Source organism: Oncorhynchus clarkii, chromosome 23, assembly GCF_045791955.1.
Source record: "Oncorhynchus clarkii lewisi isolate Uvic-CL-2024 chromosome 23, UVic_Ocla_1.0, whole genome shotgun sequence".
Classification (NCBI taxonomy): Eukaryota; Metazoa; Chordata; class Actinopteri; order Salmoniformes; family Salmonidae; genus Oncorhynchus; species Oncorhynchus clarkii.
In genome coordinates this window covers 222,703-246,048 of record NC_092169.1, presented here as the reverse complement: position 1 = coordinate 246,048, position 23,346 = coordinate 222,703, and the positions used below count along the sequence as shown (strand labels likewise).

The window sequence follows — 23,346 nt, the reverse complement described above, 5'->3', positions numbered from 1 at the left end:
TCCCACTATGCCCTCAGACGAACCATCAAACAGACAGTGTCAATACAGGACTAAGATCGAATCATACTACACAGGCTCTGACGCTCGTCGGATGTGACGGGGCTTGCAAACCAGTACAGACTACAAAAGGGAAGCACAGCCGAGAGCTGCCCAGTGGCACAAACCTACCAGACGAGCTAAACTACTTCTATGCTCGCGTCGAGGCAAATGACACTGAAACATGCATAAGAGCACCAGCTGATCCGGAAGACTACTACCTTAAAACAGGTCAGCATTCACAAAGCCGCAGGGCCAGACGGATTACCTGGATGTGTACTGTGAGCATGCGCTGACCAACTGGAAAGTGTCTTCACTGATATTTTCAACCTCTTCCTGTCCAAGTCTGTAATACCAACATGTTTTAAGCAGACCACCATAGTCCCTGTGCCCAAGAACACGAAGGTAACCTGCCTAAATGACTACCGATCCGTAGCACTCATGTCTGTAGCCATGAAGTGCTTGGAAAGGCTGGTCATGGCTCACAACACAATTATCCTAGAAACCCTAGACCCACTCCAATTTGCATACCGCCCTAACAGATCCACAGATGATGCAATCACTATTGTACTCCACACCTGGACAAAGGCAACACTTACGTGAGAATGGTGTTCACTGACTACAGTTCAGTGTTCAACACCATAGTGCCCTCAGAGTTGATCAATACGCTAAGGACCCTGGGAGCAAACACCTCCCTCTGCAACTGGATCTTGGACTTCCTGACAACACATCTGCCACGCTGATACTCAACACAGGGGCACCTCAGGGGTGCATGCTCAGTACCCTGCTGTACTCCCTGTTCACTCATGACTGCACAGCCAGGCATGACTCCAACACCATCATTACGTTTGCCAATGACAACAGTGGTAGGCCTGATCACCGACAAGACAGCCTCAGAGACCTGGCCGTGTGGTGCCAGGACAACAACCTCTCCCTCAACGTGAGGCAACTGCTCGGCCTCCGACCGCAAGGCACTACAGAGGGTAGTGCGTACGGCCCACTACATCACTGGGGCAAAGCTCCCTGCCATCCAGGACCTCTATACCTGGCGGTGTCAGAGGAAGGACCTAAAAATGGTCTCCAGTCACCCTAGTCATAGCCTGTTCTCTCTACTACCGCACGGCAAGCGGTGCCGGAGCGCCATGTCTAGGTCCAAGAGGCTTCGAAACATCTTCTACCCCCAAGCCATAAGACTCCTGAACATCTAATGAAGGGCTACACAGACTATTTGCATTTCACCCCCCACCCCTTTTACACTGCTGCTACTCTGTTGTTATCATCTATGCATAGCCACTTTTATAACTCTACCTACATGTGCATATTACCTCAACTAACCGGTGCCCCCCTGTATATAGTCTCGCTATTTTACTGCTGCTCTTTAATTACTTGTTACTTTTATTTCTTATTCTTTTTTTTAACTGCATTGTTGTTTGGGGCTCATAAGTAAGCATTTCACTGTAAGGTCTACACCGGTTGTATTCGGCGCATGTGACTAATCAAATTTGATTTGCATGTAAAGCTTTGGGGCATGTGGCTCCATTGAAGCAGTCACACAAATTAGCACTGTGGTGATGAACAGTCATTCAGATCTATCTATACATTAAAGCTCAGGGGCATGATAATTTTGAGCAGTAGTAAAATCCTGGTTTTGCAGAAATAGACTTGCTAGAGGGTGTGCAGGCTTGACATACCTTTGAATGAGCCTGCAGATCCTTTTCTGAACCAGAGGCAGATTTCAGATCTAGAAATCCATTAATTTCAACCATTTTACACTGCCCTGGCCTGCACCCTCAGAGATCTGAAACCAAACTGATGAATGCTGTCATACTTTGTCAAAACCAGAGTGCACAGAACAATCAGTCATGCTGCTGCCTACTGTACAATATACAGAAACCTCAGTTTCCACGACAACAGTGGAGGATGCCAAAAGGAAACAAGCACAAGTAAGGTAGGGACTTGCTCATCAGTCAGAATTCAACCTTTTTACAAAGATCAAACAATGCAAAGAGTGGCATTCTAATTATTTATTATAATAATGACATTTAAATGAACACAAACCCCAACATTGTGCCATTATGCAATACATACAGTACCAGTCAAAAGTTTGAACACACCAAGGGTTTTTCTTTATTTTGATTATTTTCTACATTGTAGAATAATAGTGAATACATCAAAACTATGAAATAACACATATGTAATCAAACAAGCGTTAAACAAATCAAAATACATTTTATATTTGAGAGTCTTCAAAGTAGCCAGCCTTTGCCTTGACAGCTTTACACACTCTTGGCATTCTCTCAACCAGCTTCATGAGGAATCATTTTCAACAGTCTTGAAGGAGTTATCCCATATGCTGAGCACTTGTTGGCTGCTTTTCCATCACTCGGTGGTCGAACTCATCCCAAACAATCTCAATTGAGTTGAGGTCGGGTGATTGTGGAGGCCAGGTCATCTGATGCAGCACTCCATCACTCTCCTTCTTGGTCAAATAGCCCTTACACAGCCTGGAGGTGTGTTTTGGGTCGTTGTCCAGTTGAAAAACAAATTATAGTCCCACAAAGTGCAAACCAGATGGGATGGCATATGGCTGCAGAATGCTGTGGTAGCCATGCTGTTTAAGTGTGCCTTGAAATCTAAATAAATCACAGAGAGTATCACCAGCAAAGCACCCCAACACCATCACACCTCCTCCATGCTTCACGGAGGGAACCACACAAATACGGAGCTCATCCATTCACCTATTCCGCGTCTCACAAAAACACAGCTGTTGAAACCAAAAAGCTCAAATTTGGACTAAAAGGACATATTTCCACCGGTCTAATGTCCATTGCCCGTGTTTCTTGGCCCAAAGGTGCAGTTAACACGAATGAACTTATCCTCTGCAGCAGAAGTAACTCTGAGTCTTCCTTTCCTGTGGATGTCCTCATGAGAGACAGTTTCATCATAGCGCTTGATGGTTTTTACGACTGCACTTGAAGAAATGTTCAAGATTGACTGACCTTCATGTCTTAAAGAAATGATGGACTGTCGTTTCTCTTTGCTTATTTGAACTGTTCTTGCCACCCTACCTTGTCACAACATAACTGATTGTCTCAAACACATTCAGGAAAGAAATTCCACAAATTAACTTTTCACAAGGTACACCTGTTAATTGAAATGCATTCCAGGTGACTACCTCATGTAACTGGTTGAGAGAATAACAAGAGTGTGCAAAGCTGTCATCAAGGCAAAGGGTGGCTACTTTGAAGAATCTCAAATATATTTGTTTAACACTTTTTTGGTTACTAAATGATTCCTTTATGTGTTATTTCATAGTTGTCTTCACTATTATTCTACAATGTAGAAAACAGTAAAAAGAAAAGAAAAACCCTGGAATTAGTAGGTGTGTCCAAACTATTGACTGGTACCGTATATGTGATTTGTTTAAATGACCTACTGTCACACATCACAGGAAAGGTGAACGTAAACCATTATTAAAATCAAAATGGATTTTTGGGCAGAAATGCCCTCTGGAACATGTGAACGTTCATGTGCCTTTATAGCAAACTTGTATTCCATCCTGTAAATAGAAATATAATTGTTAAAATTACGAGCCTAGTTGGTTTAGCCACGGAAAAAGTAAGGAACCTTCCAACTAGCCATGATTGGCTGAGACAATGGATGGGATGGACATTCCGGGAGTGTTTCCCAGAGACGGTGATGTGACCTGCACCAAAGTCTGATTAGGATATATGTCAAGGACTAAATAGTGTATTTTTACCTGGAGATTTTCCTTATTGTAGGCTACTACTTTCACCACTCTTAGTCTTGCAATCTTTGTTTGTTTGTTTACTATACTAATTCAGGTCTCACCTGAATCCTAAAAGAGATGGGTGGGTCTAAGGCTTTAAAGAGTGTGAACGATGCTGAATGGGTATAGACAAAGAAGAGTTCCAAAACATTCAAGGGCCATTTTCTCAAAAGTGGGGTTACAAGTTTATCAACTTTCAAAGCAGAATTACTGTCCCAGTGTTCTTCCGCTGCAGTGTATGACATACAATTTCCTAGCTCGGAGTCTCTACTTTTAGCCAATGTAAAAAATAGAATTTCAATGTTTGCTGCACAAGACTGAATCGAGGCAGTCAGTCACATATGATATAGGCTATTGCACATTACGCACGACAGAAAATTATAAAAGCCCATAGATGTAGCTAGCTACAGTATTTATGATCTTTGGTAAATAAATTAAACTAGGTCCAGTAGGCTAATCGTTTTGAGTGTGTACCGTCTTACTGTACTGTATTATATGGACTGGAATTACACACATTGTTCAAACCATGATAAAGCAGAAGAGAACATGTTCTCTGCCTACAAAGTTACAAATATAGGCAAGCGAATTTGATATATAATAGGGCCTATTTGTATAATTAGTAGGCTGTCGCATATATAGCCTTCATAATATTTCCCCTAATGTTAGCCTACCTCCCCTTTTGCTCTCGATAGTTGCTTCATTCCTTTCAACAGTTAAATTAAATAAGTTTCATTGTCCTCATCTTAATCATTCTAATGACATCTAATGACATCAATAATATAGGACTAGAATTAGATGCAGAAGGCTTTCACTTCTTTTCACGGAGATTGAAAGGTTATGGGTTAACTGCTATAGCCTACCGCCATCACGCGTTCGCTCTTCTTTCAAACTACCGGTGAGTTCTATTGGCTGCTGTATTTAACATTCAGCAAAAAAAAAGAAAAAAAAGAACTTGCCTCACTCCTCAAATATTGGTATAAGAAATGCTAAAACAAAAATAAATGTTCAGCAAGCTATTCTAGTCTAGCTTTTCTTGCATGGGACTCCAAGAGCTTCTCCAAGGTGCTTGCGTATTGCGCAAGAGACAGAAGCTATAACTTAAAAGCATATTATGTATAACCCATCATTAATTAGCTAAATATAAAAGACTAATACTGCATTGACTATGTTACCGGAAAGAGGTAGTCTAGGATATCTAAATAAGGCAACATATCTACAAAAGGATGCACTATTTTAGATGCGATTTGAATGGAGTTGGAGAGAAAGACTGCGAGAGCACTCGTGCGTACACTGATTTAAAGCAACGACATTCGATAGTGATAGGCTGTTAAAACTTGAGCTGCAATTAACAACGTATATATATTTTTTTTAAATTAACAAGGTGACCCCCGAAAGCCAGATGAAGATGGGTCAATTAGACGCACATTCTGTCTTTATTTAACTGTAGCATAGGCTAAGCTGCAGCAAATTTAGGCCTGCCCGTGACAAGATTTTTTTACCATGAGATGATAGGTCTACATGCATTGTGAAGTGTGCTCCATACTGAGATAGGTCTGTTCCCACCCTGACCACACCACTCACGTGTGGTCAGCATACGTGTTATTCAAACACTGCACCCACACTGCTCGTGAGCGTCTGCGTGGCCAAGTGCTAAAATAAACCTTGGTTCTATTTGTGACCCTGCAAGTCCTGCTTTTCAAATCTCCTCATTGTTTTTTAGAAGCATATAGCCACGTGGGTGATTGAAAGATCAACCGACTGGAGTGTGGACGTCAGTTTTAGTAATGCACCGTGAAGTTGGTTGCCAACCGCCATATAAAGTCCAAAGAAGATAAAGAAGCCTGTAGGGAAGGAGGAGAGATGACAAGGAACGTATTCGTTTTATCTGTGGATTAATTGTCAGAGTAGAGGACCTTGTGCATGTCAGGTAAAATAACAACCCAATGTTTATATCCCAGGACAAATTACCTAGCCACAGCAAGCTAGCTAAATAGGACAAATTATCTAGCCACAGCAAGCTTGCTAAACAGGACAAATTACCTAGCGACAGCAAGCTAGCTAAACAGGACAAATTACCTAGCCACAGCAAGCTAGCTAGCTAAATTGCCATAAATGTTTAATGCTCTCGACCTGTCCACAAATTATTATAATTAGTTCAGATTTTGTTTTGATATTTCAACCTGCGTGTCCTGAACAAAATCAACTTGCGCACGTCCGGTTTGGTCAGCATGTGAGCATTGATTCATCATGCAGAGGCCGTAGAAAAACCAGATTTAGACATCACATATAATTTAACAATTCCATTTCACGCCATTCTGTTCATAAACACTGAACAAAAACATAAATGCAAAAGGTTTGACTGATTTATAAGGAAATTAGTCAGCTGAAATAAATTAATTTAGGCCCTCATCTATGGATTTCACATGACTGGGAATACCGATATGCATCAGTTGGTCACAAATCAATTTTTTTTTAAAGTAGGGGCGTGGATCAGAAATCCAGTCAGTATCTTGTGACCACCATTTGCCTCATGCAGCGCAACATCTCCTTCATATAGTTAATCAGACTGTTGATTGTGGCCTGTGGAATGTTGTCCCAATCCTCTTCATTGTTGCTGGATATTGGCGGGAACTGGACACGCTGTCGTACAAATCGTTCCAGAGCATCCCAAACATGCTAAAATGGGTGACATGTCTGGTGAGTATGCAGGCCATGGAAGAACTGGGACAATTTCAGCTACCAGGAATTATGTACAGATCCTTGCGACATGGCGTTGTTATGCTGAAACATGAAGCACGACAATGGGCCTCAGGATCTCGCCATGGTATCTCTGTGCATTCAAATTGCCACCGACAAAATGCAATTGTGTTCATTAACACAACGTTAACATCAGAAAACATGATGCCATACACACGGTCTGCCATCTGCCCGGTACAGTTGAATCCAGGATTAATCTGTGAAGCGCACCCTTCTCCAACATGCCAGTGGCCATCGAAGGGGAGCATTTGCCCACTGACGTCAGTTACGATGCTAAACTGAAGTCAGATCAAGACCCTGGTGAGGACGACGAGCACGCAGAGGAGCTTCCCTGAGACGGTGTCTGACAGTTTGTGCAGAAATTCTTTGGTTGTGCAAACCCAGTTTCAACAGCTGTCCGGGTGGCTGGTATCAGACTATCCCACAGGTGAAGAAGACAGATGTGGAGGTCTTGGGCTGGCATGGTTAGCCGGACTGACAAATTCTCTAAAAGGACATTGGAGGTGGCTTATGGTAAAAGAATGAACATCCAATTTTCTGGCAACAGCTCTGGTGGACATTCCTGCAGTCAGCATGCTGCCTCAAAACTTGAGATATATGTGGCATCGTGTTTAGAGTGGCCTTTTATTGTCCGCAGCACAAGGTTCACCTGTGTAATGATCATTCTGTTTAATCAGAATCAGCTTCTTCATATGCCACACCTGTCAGGTGGATGCATTTTCAAATGTGCACAAAATTAAAGAAATAAAACTTTTGGAAATTTCTAGGAAATGTTATTTCAGCTCATGAAACATGAGGACCAACACTTTACATGTTGTGCTTATATTTTCATTCGGTGTAGATTAAGATCACGCAGTAATGCAGATTAAGTACAGTTAGACAGCAGGTCAGAATTTGCTAAAATAACATATGGAGACCAAGGGAGGGCAATACATTTTCCATTAGCATTAGATAGGCATTTTTACCAAGTCCCACATTTAGGTCTAGACATTCAAATTGCTTTGAGACAGAGGTGGATACAGAAACATTTCAAATGGCTCTTTGTGTAATTTGCGACACCCCTTCCTCTGCCAACTCTATCAGATCTAAAAACATTAAAACCAGCCAGTCAGATACGCAAGAGTCCAGCATACTGCTTTAGCTAAGTTTCAGTTATAACCAGAATGTCTGTGTTGGTTTGAGATGTCAGACTAACAATAAAATAAAAAAAAATTGAAATCAAAACTTCTCGCATTTACATGAATCAGTCAAAGGCTGCAGCTAGGGCTGCTGTGGTGACCGTATTACCGTCACTTATTAAAATGAAGCACATTAATCCACTTTACAAGGGGTGTAGAGCCTAACTGGGATACATAAGCAGCACATGAGTTTCAAGTTTGGGGAATATAATTTGCATGCATAAAATCACATTTATGGTCGCTTTTGAGAATGTTGTTTTCTGCTAATGGAACATTCGTGCTTATAGCCTGCTGCCGTGTGCGCATTGCTGCGCTTATAAATGTGAAGAAATAGCCTAATAGTTTAAAAACAGCTTAAGCTAAACGTTCTGATCGGCTGCATCAGCCTCATTGCGTAAAAAAGTGTTTTGATGTTAGTGCTTGTACTCATTTGGGATCTATCGCATCCCACAACTGTCCCAGACTGTTTGGGAATATTTATTTCTCACACAGAACAGCACAACTTTTGTACTATGGTGGATAGTAGATTGACATAGGCTAGTGCTTTTGTTGTTCGTTAGGCCTACTCATCTTGTTGGCTGACAAAACGTAAAATGTGGACAGTTCTTCCAATATCTTCAATATGCACCTTTGAATTGGATAAGGATGTGCGTAGTTGCGTCCCCGATGTGTCGGTCTTCACTTGTAGCCTGTGAGAAAGACCCGATCACTTGATGGAGAGCCGTGTGAGTGAGATGAGCTAGGGTGCATTATGGCCACACAAAGGGGATGCCCCCAGGATATTCGAGGCATTATCAAGTGCTTCTCAAATTGTGAATGAGAGACTGACGAAGTGTGTACAGCCTGCGCATTAAAACAAAGCAGAGCTCATGCCTTTCAAGCAACTTTAAAAAAACTCATTTGTTGCATCATGCAACCTTACAATAGATTAAAAATCAAAACATACAGCCCAACGTTTGTAGAACAACTAAAGTTACAGTAAGAACTCTAAATTTAGCATATAGGAGTACCTATTTCTTTGTTACCCACTCAAATCGTTTGGAGAAAATATCCTTTTGATTTTATTCAGCTTTGTTCAATTTAATTCTTCATACTATAAAACAATGCCACGGAATTCTAAGCAAATCTTGTCTACTAAATGAACTTGTGTAGCACACAGCCATATGGCATAGCCAGATCAGGACAACTAAGGGTACGCTATTCTGTTCTTCTGAAATAGACTACATTTTCTCCATATCATGGTGTTTCTTTAGACCCGCCTAAAATAAATCAGGGATTTATTGTGAAGGTGTAGACTACATTCCATGGATTTAGACGTTTAAAAATGTAGACATTCCAAAAAGTCTGCATCAGTGGCTTGTAGGCTGTGAGTGGAAGCCAGGAGATACTAAATGTGTTTCTATTAATTAAAAATGGTCAATTACCGTGAGACCGACAGTTATTTGCTTAACAATCACCAGACAAAATTGTGACCGCCACAGCCCTAATTGCAGGATTTCAGATCAAATGGAGATTCTAATACAAACATGCCATGTTCAACAGATAACCCCCCCTAATAGAAAATACCATGGTTGGCTTGAATTGTTGCAGACCTTCAATATGATGATAATACTAAGAATTTATGGTTGGGATTACCAAAGTGGGACTTGGGGTGTTGATAAGTCAACGTCTCAGCGCAACCTTAATAGGCAAGGACAGGGTCCAGGCACCAAGATGATTTGGATGGACCCCATCCTCTCTATAAAACATCTTCCATTTCCAAAAGGTGTCAAAGTTATCCACAAAAGTAACTCCAACAGAATTGCAGTAGACTCATAGCCAGTCATGTAGTGCCAGCAACCTACTGAATCTTTCGCTGCCATGCTCAGTGATGGCACTGGGCCTGAAATAATTTGATTTTAATTTATTTATTTGAGTCTTTCAGAGTTCCAATCAGTTCTATAAAATCCAGATTCAGACATTCCGAGCTAGCCATCCTAATGTCATTAGATCGCACATGGATTACGACAGCGACAGCCTCCATATTCTGGCATAAAAAGGTAGGAAGAGATGGCAGAGGGGATCCGGCAGTTTTTTCACTTCGTGCCGGCCGCAAAACCCATTGTGGCTGACAGAGGAACCAGTGCATCAGACACCCTCAAGGTCCAGTGATCTGACTCCAAGGTAGAATCCGGGTCAGAATCTCCCTGGGAAGGAGTCAGGATAGGGGCCGATGGCGCTGGAACCTCCAAAGCCAAGAGGACGAAGCTGTTTGACAACTGGATTTGGGTCAGGCTCCCAACACCAAAGAAGGCACAATCGCCACAGGCTGCTTCCCTCCATTTGGCAGTATCACCCACTAAATCCATCCGAAGCGACAGTCCTGCTTCATTTTCCAGGGAAGTGGGAGATTTCTTCGGCGAGGGGTCCCTGGAAGGCATTGGCCATGTAGTCAATGAGTGTTGACATGGCGGTGATACTCTCAGCACATCGTCCAGACTGTGGAATAGAGGAGAAAGTAGGCGAGGGTGCTTTCCCCAGTCGATTTTGCAAGCTCTTAAATCTATTTGTTAATAGTAGCAACTTCTTCTCTATAGTCCTCTGTGGGTAAACAATTGTTGCATTGGAACTCCAGTTGGTGCACATTGTCCTGGAAGAGCGCGTAGTAAATACAGCTCCTGCAGCGCACAAAATGCTAAATTTTACATCTGAACAGGGAAGCCTCCATGAGAAGAGACATTGCAACACGGATTATGTTGCTGAGATAACGATTTACAGGTAGAGTAAAAAAAGACAGGTCATCGGTAAATACACCAAAAACTTTAAAAAATGTAATGAAACAAATAGACTAGCCTGTTAACCATAACTTTCTGCAACAATTTGTGCACTCGCTCTCCTTCCAGTGTGCCTAGGAATCAACAAATGTTACCAACCCTTAGTAAACTTCTGGGGGGAAAAAAACCTGTTTGACCAGATACAATGCTACTTCACAGTAAACACATTGACAAACAGAATTTCAGTATTCTTATAGGGAAGGACACTCAACAAGCACAGCACTTACACAAATGACTGATTGGCTGAGAGAAATGTATGATAAATGATTGTGTGGGCTGTCTTGTTCGACTTCAATTCAGCTTTTGACATTATCAAGCATAGTCTGCTGCTGGAAAAACATGTGTTATGGCTTTATACCCCCTGCTATAATGTGGATAAAGAGTTACTTGTCTAACAGAACACAGACGGTGTTCTTTAATGGAAGCCTCTCAAATATAATCCAGTTAGAATCAGGAATTCCCCAGGGTAGCCGTTTAGGCCCCTTGCATTTTTACATTTTTACTAACATGCCACTGACTGAGTAAAGCCAGAGTGTCTATGTATGCGGATGACTCAACACTATACACGCCAGCTACTACAGCGAATGAAATGACAGCAACACTCAACAAATAGTTGCAGTTAGTTTCAGAGTGGGTAGCAAGGAATAAGTTAGCCCTAAATATTTCTAAAACCAAAAGCATTGTAATTGGAACAAAAACACTCACTAAACCCTAAACCTCAACTAAAACTTTAAATAAATAAATGTGGAAATTGTAAACTGTAAACGTATTAATGCAGCTAAGATGGAGAGAAGTATGTCTATAATAAAGCCATGCTCTGCCTTAACACTATCAACAAGGCAGGTCTTCCTGGACCCAGTTTTGTCGCACCTTGACTACTGTTCAGTTGTGTGGTCATGTGCCACAAAAAAGACTTAGGAAAATTGCAATTGGCTCAGAACAGGGCAGCACTGCCTTAATTTTGGTGGACCCCAGGAAGTGTAACTGCTGCTTTGGTTCACACCCTTTTAAGCTAATGGGGATCCATAATAAATAGAAATAGCTACTTTAAAAGGTTGAATGAGAAACATTCAAACATACTGAGCACAAACTGCTCTTTGAAAATGTGTTACTGCAACTATGCCTACCGGACACAGATGTATAGTGGAGGTGACGTTGTGGTTAGAAATAGGAATGTCAGTTGCTCTAGTCTATTTAAAAGACAAATCCAGACATGAATGTTGTGACTTCCAGTCACTCAGTGCCAGGACAGAGATGGCATGTCCCACTTGGTTCTTTACACATTATGTCTGCGAGTCTTAATACATCAGATTATGGCAAATTCTGTTGGATTTTGGGTTGAATTGGGTCTTCCATGGGTTAAATAATGTATAAGTCAAAGTGACACAAGGGAAGGATATTGTACAGGGAAGTTGAAATCTACCTCATGATGACATTCTTGGTCAGTGTAGCCTATAGGTCAGGGCTCCCCAACTGGCAGCGTCGGCACCCCCCCAAAATATATATTTTTAATTGTTGGACATAAGACTAAAAACAAGCGCCAAGTGATTATAATTTTTGAAATCTATTCCAAAGTATTTTCATGCATAATAGAGAGATGTGAACGTATACACATAGAAGCAAAGTTTGAAATGATTCAATTATATCCGTTTGGGCTTCTTGGGGTCAATTTGCAGCCTACAAATTATTTGTATTTATGTTCCAGTCCCCTAACCATCCGCTCTTGAATATTTTATTACATTTTTTAAATGGCACGCAGCTAAATCTAGTTTTTTTTTTTTTACCTTGAACTACGTGAGTCATGTAAGAACAAATTATTATTTACAATGACGGCCTACCCCGCCCAAAACCGGACGATGCTGGGCCAATTGTGTGCCACCCTATGGGACTCCCAATCACAGCCGGATGTGATGCAGTCTGGATTCAAACCAGGGACTGCAGTGACGCCTCTTGCACTAAGATGCAGCGCCTTAGACTGCTGCGCCACTCAGGAGTTTTACAGACTCACAGGACTTGATGATGCCCCATACATATCAAGCAATGCAACATCTAGTCTGATTAATCAGGCTGTAACACACACACACACACACACACACACACTAGGCTTGGATGGTATACCGGAATACTTGGAAATAGCCAAGGGGTGGTTTTGAAGTTTTTTTAAATACATTTGAATATTTGTAGCTACTTTTAAATTAAATACCTGCAGTCAACTTCTGCAATACGTTAGGATATAAAGCAGATCACGTTGTTTATTTCAACAGTCACATTATGAGGCTTAGAGATAGTCCCTAGTCACGTTTGTTTACAAGCACACAACGATGAGAGACCGGAGCCTTGTGAGTAACTCACTCACTGTTGTGCACCACACACTGATCTAGTTACAGTATGGAATTCAGAGCGAAATATTTGCCAGCTAGATGTCATATTAGGCAGGGAAAACCAGTTTGGGTGATTTCAGGTAAATCAAAATAAAATCACAACATGTTTTTGAGCTCATTCAGCAGTTTTTACCTGATTAAGTACAATATCATTGTAAATTAAATGTTGAAAGTTCATTTTTAACTTAAGAATATACATTGATGCGGTCGCTGCTTCCTGTTGACAACAACCTACACGTGCAATAATAGTAATCATATTGCTTGGGGGGGTTAAAACTAACACAGCTCAAAAACAACACGGAATCTGGCAGTGGTGGAAAAAGTGCCCAATTACCCAAAGATACCTTCATAGAAAATGACTCAAGCAAAAGTGAAAGTCACCCAGAAAAATACTACTTAAGTATCAAAAGTATATGTAATTGCAAAAATATACTTAAGTATCAAAAAGCATAAATCATTTCAAATTGCTTATAATATGCTAAATCAGACAGCACAATCTTATTATTTTTTATTTATTTACGGATAGCCAAGGGAACACTACAACACGCAGACATAATTTAAAGTACTTCAAAGTATTTTTGTACATCACTAGTTAGGGGACAATTCGTATAAGACAGCAAGCTACATTTAGAAGTGTTGCATTTTGAATCAAGTGGGTCACCAATGTGGTAAGTGTAACAACACTTTTGTTAAATCACTTCCATCGATATTACGCAGAAATCAATAGTACAGTGGGCAAACATTTGGGGTGAAGCGCTGTTTAAACTAAAATTATTCAAAGGCCACACTGAAACTTGGAATAACCTATACATGGTTGGTTAGCTGAACATTTGTAGAAGGCTTCCATCTATATTTTGGAATGGCGGACGTTGATTTCGGGAGGCTGCCATCATGGAAAAGGGAAGAAAAATGTGCTGTTAGTCAACTTCAATGAATCCCGAACCGCCACAGGATATTAACAGTGACAACAGTTGGCTGCTATTTAAGTGATAGTTTGACGGTCAACTCCGTATTGATGTGTGGCCAACGACTTTTATAGAGAGACCTCCCCCAGAATTATCCAGTACCATTTGAGATTTAGTTTTTTATAGCTGCGTTCTAAGTTCCAGCACGTTTGATCAACTCAACACTACAAAACCAAATACATTAAGCAATTGATTGTGTCACTATGTTGACTAAAACTCTTATACTAACATCACAAATCTGAGGTAAAAGGGTTAACCACTCCCCCAATTCGATGTGATCAAAACTTTCGCTTCTGTGCACATACAGCCCCATCAGGGAAAGAAGCGTAATATACAGGGGCTTCCTGAAAGTATTCATACCTCTTGACTAGGGTTGCACATTTTGGGGAATAGTCAGAGGTGGAAACTTTCCGTGGGAATTAACAGAAACAGAATGCAAATTAATATTAATACCATTTCAAATGTAAATGTTTTTTGCATTGGATATATTTACAATATCATATGAAGACAGAAACATAAACCTTTTACCTTAGTGGACATAATTGCAAATTATTTAATCCTTCCAATAGAAATAAAACAATTTAATTGCGAATTTAACTTTAATTAAATTAGTTGACTCATCACATGGGATGATTTCACTGAACAACAAAAGGGAATATTGAATGATCCATCGCATCTCACAATAACATTTTCAACATACATCTGTAAAATGATAGTCTAGAATCTAAAGCTTTGCTTGTCTTCCTCTCAGGCTTACATGTCTTCTCCCTGGACCTCCTTAATTGTTCACCTCTTGAACATCAGACTGAGGCCTCACCTTCACTGTCACTTTCCAACCTTGTTGTGGATGGCTCGAATTTGCCCGGATAGCCACCAATTTTTCAACCCTTGTATTGGTCAGCCTGTTGCGTGCTTTGGTGTGTGTGTTCCCAAACAAGGACCAGTTGCGCTCTGAGGCGGCTGATGTTGGTGGGATTTGGAGGATGATGGAGGCAACAGGGGAAAGAGCCTCCGATCCACAAAGTCCCTTCCACCAGGTGGCTGATGAGATATGTTGGCATGACTGCCATATTGCATCTCCATCCCAAAGCCTTTGCTTGGAAGTGTACTCCAGACTGTCAAGAACCTTGACCGCATCCAGGCCAAGGTGGCAAGACACAGTATTGATGACACCATAGGCCTTGTTGATCTCTGCACCAGACAGGATTCTCTTGCCAGCATACTTGGGGTCCAACATGTACGCTGCGGCATGTATGGGCTTCAGACAGAAGTCTTCACGCTTCTTGATGCATTTCAGAGCTGCAGATTCCTCTTCTTGGAGCAACAGTGAAAGGGGCAGGGAAGTACAGATTTCTTCTCTTACATCTGCAAGCAGAGTCTGGACATCAGACGGGGTGGCATTGTCTACCTCAATCCGCGCAATGGCTACTGCTATAGGTTTCAGGATTTTCAGGCTGCTTACCACTCTCGCCCAAAATACATCATCCAGGAGGATCCACTTGATGGGGCCCTCCATAATCGGCAGACTGATTCGCCATTTATTGGAGACTCCTTCCCCTCCAGGAGACTGTCAAACATATTGACAACACCACCTCAACGGGTGTTGCTGGGCAGCTTCAATGTGGTGCTCTTATTCTTCTCACTTTGCTTGGTGAGGTAGATTGCTGCTATAACTTGATAACCCTGCTAAATGCTCTACAGTTGTGCATTTGGTTTGCTAACTTAGTAATTAGTTATCTAGCTAGCTAAGTGGTTAGCTTCTTGCAATCAAGCTCTTCTTGGTAACAGCAGAGAATCCCCCCAACTGGATCAAGAGACTTGCGGTCTAATATTTGTTGTGTGTGTGCAGCAAACTGTCAGTAGCATTTATAAGTCACTTTATGAGCTGGGATGTCTGCCCTGCAAACAGTTTGTCAGAGAGTGCTATGGGATTTTATATGTACTTATTGTGCCCCTTGTGTTCAGTGCCGGTATTACAGAATATCCCAGGATGGCACATGGTTGACATGACAATCTGGATACCGCCCAAGCCTAGTATACACACAGCTTAAAACTAATGTCTGCAAAATCGTTTAAAATCAGTAGAGGCTGCTGAGGGGAGGACGGCACATAATAATGTCTGTAACGGAGCAAATAGAATGGAAACCATGTATTTGATACCATTCCACTCCAGCCATTACCACAAGCTATCCTCCCCAATTAAGGTGCCACCAACTAGAGGTCGACCGATTATGATTTTTCAACACCGATACCGATTATTGGATGACCCAAAAAGCCGATACCGATTAATCAGACGATTTTTTTAAATGTATTTGTAATAATGACCATTTCAACAATACTGAATGAACACTTATTTTAACTTAATACAGTGCCTTGCGAAAGTATTCGGCCCCCTTGAACTTTGCGACCTTTTGCCACATTTCAGGCTTCAAACATATAAAGATATAAAACTGTATTTTTTTGTGAAGAATCAACAACAAGTGGGACACAATCATGAAGTGGAACGACATTTATTGGATATTTCAAACTTTTTTATCAAATCAAAAACTTAAAAATTGGGAGTGCAAAATTATTCAGCCCCTTTACTTTCAGTGCAGCAAACTCTCTCCAGAAGTTCAGTGAGGATCTCTGAATGATCCAATGTTGACCTAAATGACTAATGATGATAAATACAATCCACCTGTGTGTAATCAAGTCTCCGTATAAATGCACCTGCACTGTGATAGTCTCAGAGGTCCGTTAAAAGCGCAGAGAGCATCATGAAGAACAAGGAACACACCAGGCAGGTCCGAGATACTGTTGTGAAGAAGTTTAAAGCCGGATTTGGATACAAAAAGATTTCCCAAGCTTTAAACATCCCAAGGAGCACTGTGCAAGCGATAATATTGAAATGGAAGGAGTATCAGACCACTGCAAATCTACCAAGACCTGGCCGTCCCTCTAAACTTTCAGCTCATACAAGGAGAAGACTGATCAGAGATGCAGCCAAGAGGCCCATGATCACTCTGGATGAACTGCAGAGATCTACAGCTGAGGTGGGAGACTCTGTCCATAGGACAACAATCAGTCGTATATTGCACAAATCTGGCCTTTATGGAAGAGTGGCAAGAAGAAAGCCATTTCTTAAAGTTATCCATAAAAAGTGTTGTTTAAAGTTTGCCACAAGCCACCTGGGAGACACACCAAACATGTGGAAGAAGGTGCTCTGGTCAGATGAAACCAAAATTGAACTTTTTGGCAACAATGCAAAACGTTATGTTTGGCGTAAAAGCAACACAGCTGAACACACCATCCCCACTGTCAAACATGGTGGTGGCAGCATCATGATTTGGGCCTGCTTTTCTTCAGCAGGGACAGGGAAGATGGTTAAAATTGATGGGAAGATGGATGGAGCCAAATACAGGACCATTCTGGAAGAAAACCTGATGGAGTCTGCAAAAGACCTGAGACTGGGACGGAGATGTGTCTTCCAACAAGACAATGATCCAAAACATAAAGCAAAATCTACAATGGAATGGTTCAAAATTAAACATATCCAGGTGTTAGAATGGCCAAGTCAAAGTCCAGACCTGAATCCAATCGAGAATCTGTGGAAAGAACTGAAAACTGCTGTTCACAAATGCTCTCCATCCAACCTCACTGAGTTCGAGCTGTTTTGCAAGGAGGAATGGGAAAAAATGTCAGTCTCTCGATGTGCAAAACTGATAGAGACATACCCCAAGCGACTTACAGCTGTAATCGCAGCAAAAGGTGGCGCTACAAAGTATTAACTTAAGGGGGCTGAATAATTTTGCACGCCCAATTTTTCAGTTTTTGATTTGTTAAAAAAGTTTGAAATATCCAATAAATGTCGTTCCACTTCATGATTGTGTCCCACTTGTTGTTGATTCTTCACAAAAAAATACAGTTTTATATCTTTATATGTTTGAAGCCTGAAATGTGGCAAAACGTCGCAATGTTCAAGGGGGCCGAATACTTTCGCAAGGCACTGTATAATACATCAATAAAATCAATTTAGCCTCAAGTAAATAATGAAACATGTTCAATTTGGTTTAAATAATGCAAAAACAAAGTGTTGGAGAAGAAAGTAAAAGTGCAATATGTGCCATGTAAGAAAGCTAACGTTTCAGTTCCTTGCTCAGAACATGAGAACATATGAAAGCTGATGGTTCCTTTTAAAATGAGTCTTCAATATTCCCAGGTAAGAAGTTTTAGGTTGTAGTTATTATAGGACTATTTCCCTCTGTACCATTTGTATTTCATTAACCTTTGACTATTAGATGTTCTTATAGGCACTTTAGTATTGCCAGTGTAACAGTATAGCTTCCGTCCCTCTCCTCGCTCCTCCCTGGGCTCGAACCAGCAACACAACGACAACAGCCACCATCGAAGCAGCGTTACCCATGCAGAGCAAGGGGACCAACTACTAGAAGGCTCAGAGCGAGTGACGTTTGAAACACTATTAGCGCGCGCTAACTAGCCATTTCACTTCACTTCACACCAGCCTCATCTCGGGAGTTGATAGGCTTGAAGTCATAAACAGCGCAATGCTTGAAGCACAACAAAGAGCTGCTGGCAAAATGCACAAAAGTGCTGTTTGAATGAATGTTTACGCGCCTGCTTCTGCCTACCACCACTCAGTCAGATACTTGTATGCTCAGTCAGATTCTATGCAATGCAGGACACGCTAGATAATATCTAGTAATATCATCAACCATGTGTAGTTAACTAGTGATTATGATCGATTGTTTTTTATAAGATAAGATTAATGCTAGCTAGCAACTTACCTTGGCTTACTGCATTCGCATATTTATTTTACCTTTATTTAACTAGGCAAGTCAGTTAAGAACAAATTCTTATTTTCAATGACGGCCTAGGAACAGTGGGTTAACTGCCTGTTCAGGGGCAGAACGACAGATTTTTACCTTGTCAGCTCGGGGATATAACTTGCAACCTTTCGGTTACTAGTCCAACGCTCTAACCACTAGGCTACCCTGCCGCATAACAGGCAGTCAGTCTCCTTTTGGAGTGCAACGAGAGAGAGGCAGGTCGTTATTGCGTTGGACTAGTTAACTGTAAGGTTGCAAGATTGGATCCCCCGTTCCTAGGCCGTCATGGAAAATAAGAATGTGTTCTTAACTGACTTGCCTAGTTAAATAAAAAGGTATATATAAAAAATATTTAAAAAATAACGTTTTTTTTTTATTAAAAAAATAAATAATAATTAAATCAGCGCCCAAAAATACAGATTTCCGATTTTCAAGTTTTCATAACATCGGCCCTAATTAAATCGGCCATTCCGATTTGTCGGTTGACCTCTTCCACCAACCTCCTGTGGTGAAAATGTTCCTTACAAGCCAGAATGTTTAATAATATTGCATTTTAACTTACTCTACCGGTTGAAGGTGTGGTTTGTCCTTCAGCTGCTTGAAATGAGATAAAATATCCACAGGAAAGTATTGTTTACTAGACTTTTTAGAGAGCCTGTAGATATGGTTCAGTTCAACAAGGTAAAATTAGTTTCATATTAGATAAATCGGTTCTCTCGTCAAAGCTATGGAACCAAGCATGCCATGACAATTAATATTTTATATTCTGAATCAGGGGAGGATGAAGAACAATTAACTTTTTTTACAACATTGAAATCCAAATTTAACATTTAAAATTCACATCAATTGTCACGTGTGATGAGATGCAACAGCTGGAAATTTCACTGTGATTACTCACCTTCTTCATTATGCCTGTCTTCCTCTTACTAAAAGTTGTGTATCGTCTCAACTTGTTGTCGATAAATTCCATTTTTATCTTTACACGTCCACGTGTCTTCTTCCCCGGTTTTGCGCCAGCAACACCTCCGGGGACTAAACCATAAGCCCCCGGTGGTACCCCAGTCCCCTGCCCTGTCACCGCAGCCTCCATCTCCAGTCTCTCCCGCTTTACACCTCTTCTGTTGTCTCTGATTGATCCCATCATGTCGTCATCATCCCCCGAGTCCGAATCAGCGTCTGACCCACTGCACCCCATGGGCGCACACTTTTTGTCTGGGTCGTACCGGCTCCCTCCGTGAACCCCAACTCCCGTATTCAGACTTCCGATGCCTCCCTGGCCGGCGGTCTGTAGAGTCGTCAGTCCCGTCCCGCTCACTGGTCTTGCCCCACCTCTTGGACCCACTTCTGGACCGTTGCCCCCCAACATCCCAACCGCACCGGTGCTGTCGCTGACCCCAGTTGTCGTCTGCACTGCTCTGACCAACACGGGGCGAATTCCACTCCCAATAACCACAGAACCGTGACCTGTGTTACCACTGACAGACGCTGATCCGTTTCCAGATGGTGCTGATCCAACCTGGCTTGGTAACATTCTATTTAGAGGACCCGGTCTCTGAAATCGCCAGCCGACTGCTGGAGCGCGTGTGTTAGTAAAATTACGGCACAGCTCATGCAACCCAACCACCCAAAAGGTAAACAAGCAGAGAAAATGAGGACATTGCGAAATTGGCGTCTGTTTGAAACCACCAGCGTAAACTTTAAAAAGTGATGCTGCCCCTAGGACTCTTCAGCCCGGTCCAGCTTGGCTCAACCTTCTCAATTTCCAAAACTCCGAGCAATTTCTCTAAGAGGAAAAAGCTTAGAGCGCATTAGTTATTACTCCGCCATGTCATGTAGTTCACACCTTAAACGCTTTAAGTGTCATCGGTATCCGCCTTCAATGCACAAACGCTGCAAATATTTAATCGAATATCACGCAGTATTTTAGCCGTGCATTTGCACACAAACCTGATGCCGTTTGAAATAATGTATCAGATAGTGGACTAATATTACAACCCAAGAACTACTTTCCTCCTTATAAAGAGATACAATGTTTCCTTTTATGGAGTTGTCTCTCCTTATTTGGCGAGTCAAAGCGTCGTCTACGGATTGGCCGATGAGGATCTCAGTAGAGCTACCATTGGTCAATATAGCATGTTTATTAGAATAAATACCAAAATGGTTGCGCTGTACACGACGTCAATGTGGTCATGAGTTGAGATATTGAAATATCAAAACATGCATGCCCTAAAAGCAGCATAGTATTTAATTTGTATCAAGACAGTAAATTATAGGGTATAATAAACGTGTTATAGACGATAATAAAAGTGTTGTGCCTAAGAACAGGATAGTGGGTTTTAGAATTTACTACATTTATCATAGCTAAATAAATGGTGGTACTATCTAAAATATCACATTTAGAAAATAATTCAAAAGCAGATTGAATCGGAACATTACATGTTCCAAATTTTGATAAATACTTTATCTGATGGTAATAGCCTAAATAATTTTGCTATAATCTTGTTAGAATGAGCGACATTGGATGTTGTTAAATACTTAGTAATAACATTTTATAACTTTACATATTAGAGGTAATTAACACTCCCCCTTTATCAAATCACCTTCAATCAAGGGCCATGGACAACAAGCCCAGTAGATCATTGTAGAATAAATCAGGCCAATCAAGGGTCAATGTCATCATTAATCATAAGCAGTAGGCCTACATATCACAGGCAACACAATATTGGGAGCACAGTAGGATCACAGTATTACACCTAAATATCCTCAATACCTATGCAAATACTCAATGGAAAAAGTATTCGTAAGCATGAGTCCAACTAGCTCTCCCATATCAGTACCCCCCCCCCCCCCACAGATTTGTTTTCTATATTTTTTTTTAGGATAAAGTTTGTACACAAATCAAATCAAATCAAATGTTATTTGTCACATACACATGGTTAGCAGATGTTAATGCGAGTGTAGCGAAATGCTTGTGCTTCTAGTTCCGACAATGCAGTAATAACCAACAAGTAATCTAGCTAACAATTCCAAAACGACTACCTTATACACACAAGTGTAAGGGGATAAAGAATATGTACATAAAGATATATGAGTGAGTGATGGTACAGAGCGGCATAGGCAAGATACAGTAGATGGTATTGAGTGCAGTATATACATATGAGATGAGTATGTAAACAAAGTGGCATAGTTAAAGTGGCTAGTGATACATGTATTACATAAAGATGCAGTAGATGATATAGAGTACAGTACATACGTATACATATGAGATGAATAATGTAGGGTATGTAAACATTATATTAGGTAGCATTGTTTAAAGCGGCTAGTGATATATTTTACATAATTTCCCATCAATTCCCATTATTAAAGTGGCTGGAGTTGAGTCAGTGTGTTGGCAGCAGCCACTCAATGTTAGTGGTGGCTGTTTAACAGTCTGATGGCCTTGAGATAGAAGCTGTTTTTCAGTCTCTCAGTCCCAGCTTTGATGCACCTGTACTGACCTCGCCTTCTGGATGATAGCGGGGTGAACAGGCAGTGGCTCGGGTGGTTGTTGTCCTTGATGATCTTTATGGCCTTCCTGTGACATAGGGTGGTGTAGGTGTCCTGGAGGGCAGGTAGTTTGCCCCCGGTGATGCGTTGTGCAGACCTCACTACCCTCTGGAGAGCCTTACGGTTGTGGGCGGAGCAGTTGCCGTACCAGGCCGACAGCCCGACAGGATGCTCTCGATTGTGCATCTGTAGAAGTTTGTGAGTGCTTTTGGTGACAAGCCGAATTTCTTCAGCCTCCTGAGGTTGAAGAGGCGCTGCTGCGCCTTCTTCACGATGCTGTCTGTGTGGGTGGACCAATTCAGTGTGTCTTAAAACTTACTACCCTCTCCACTACTGTTCCATCAATGTGGATAGGGGGGTGTTCCCTCTGCTGTTTCCTGAAGTCCACAATCATCTCCTTAGTTTTGTTGACGTTGAGTGTGAGGTTATTTTCCTGACACCACACTCCGAGGGCCCTCACCTCCTCCCTGTAGGCCATCTCGTCGTTGTTGGTAATCAAGCCTACCACTGTTGTGTCGTCCGCAAACTTGATGATTGAGTTGGAGGCGTGCGTGGCCACGCAGTCGTGGGTGAACAGGGAGTACAGGAGAGGACTCAGAACGCACCCTTGTGGGGCCCCAGTGTTGAGGATCAGCGGGGTGGAAATGTTGTTGCCTACCCTCACCACCTGGGGGCGGCCCGTCAGGAAGTCCAGTACCCAGTTGCACAGGGCGGGGTCGAGACCCAGGGTCTCGAGCTTGATGACGAGCTTGGAGGGCACTATGGTGTTAAATGCCGAGCTGTAGTCGATGAACAGCATTCTCATATAGGTATTCCTCTTGTCCAGATGGGTTAGGGCAGTGTGCAGTGTGGTTGAGATTGCATCGTCTGTGGACCTATTTGGGCGGTAAGCAAATTGGAGTGGGGTCTAGGGTGTCAGGTAGGGTGGAGGTGAAATGGTCCTTGACTAGTCTCTCAAAGCACTTCATGATGACGGAAGTGAGTGCTACGGGGCGGTAGTCGTTTAGCTCAGTTACCTTAGCTTTCTTGGGAACAGGAACAATGGTGGCCC

The 23,346-nt window shown here is 41.8% G+C and overlaps 1 protein-coding gene across 4 annotated transcripts in view; it reads right to left on the bottom strand.

Annotated features, from left to right (window-relative positions):
• Positions 1-20,506, bottom strand: part of LOC139381359 (serum response factor-like) — a 54,521-nt gene extending 34,015 nt beyond the window's left edge. For 3 of the 4 annotated variants that reach the window (XM_071124827.1, XM_071124828.1, XM_071124830.1), the window contains exon 1: positions 19,648-20,500. In XM_071124827.1, coding sequence (XP_070980928.1) covers positions 19,648-20,280 — 633 coding nt within the window. In that variant the 5' untranslated portion in view covers positions 20,281-20,500. Of the gene's footprint in view, positions 1-19,647 lie in introns of all 4 variants that reach the window. The other variant, XM_071124829.1, reaches the window with a different exon arrangement.
• Between the last annotated feature and the right edge of the window lie 2,840 nt (positions 20,507-23,346).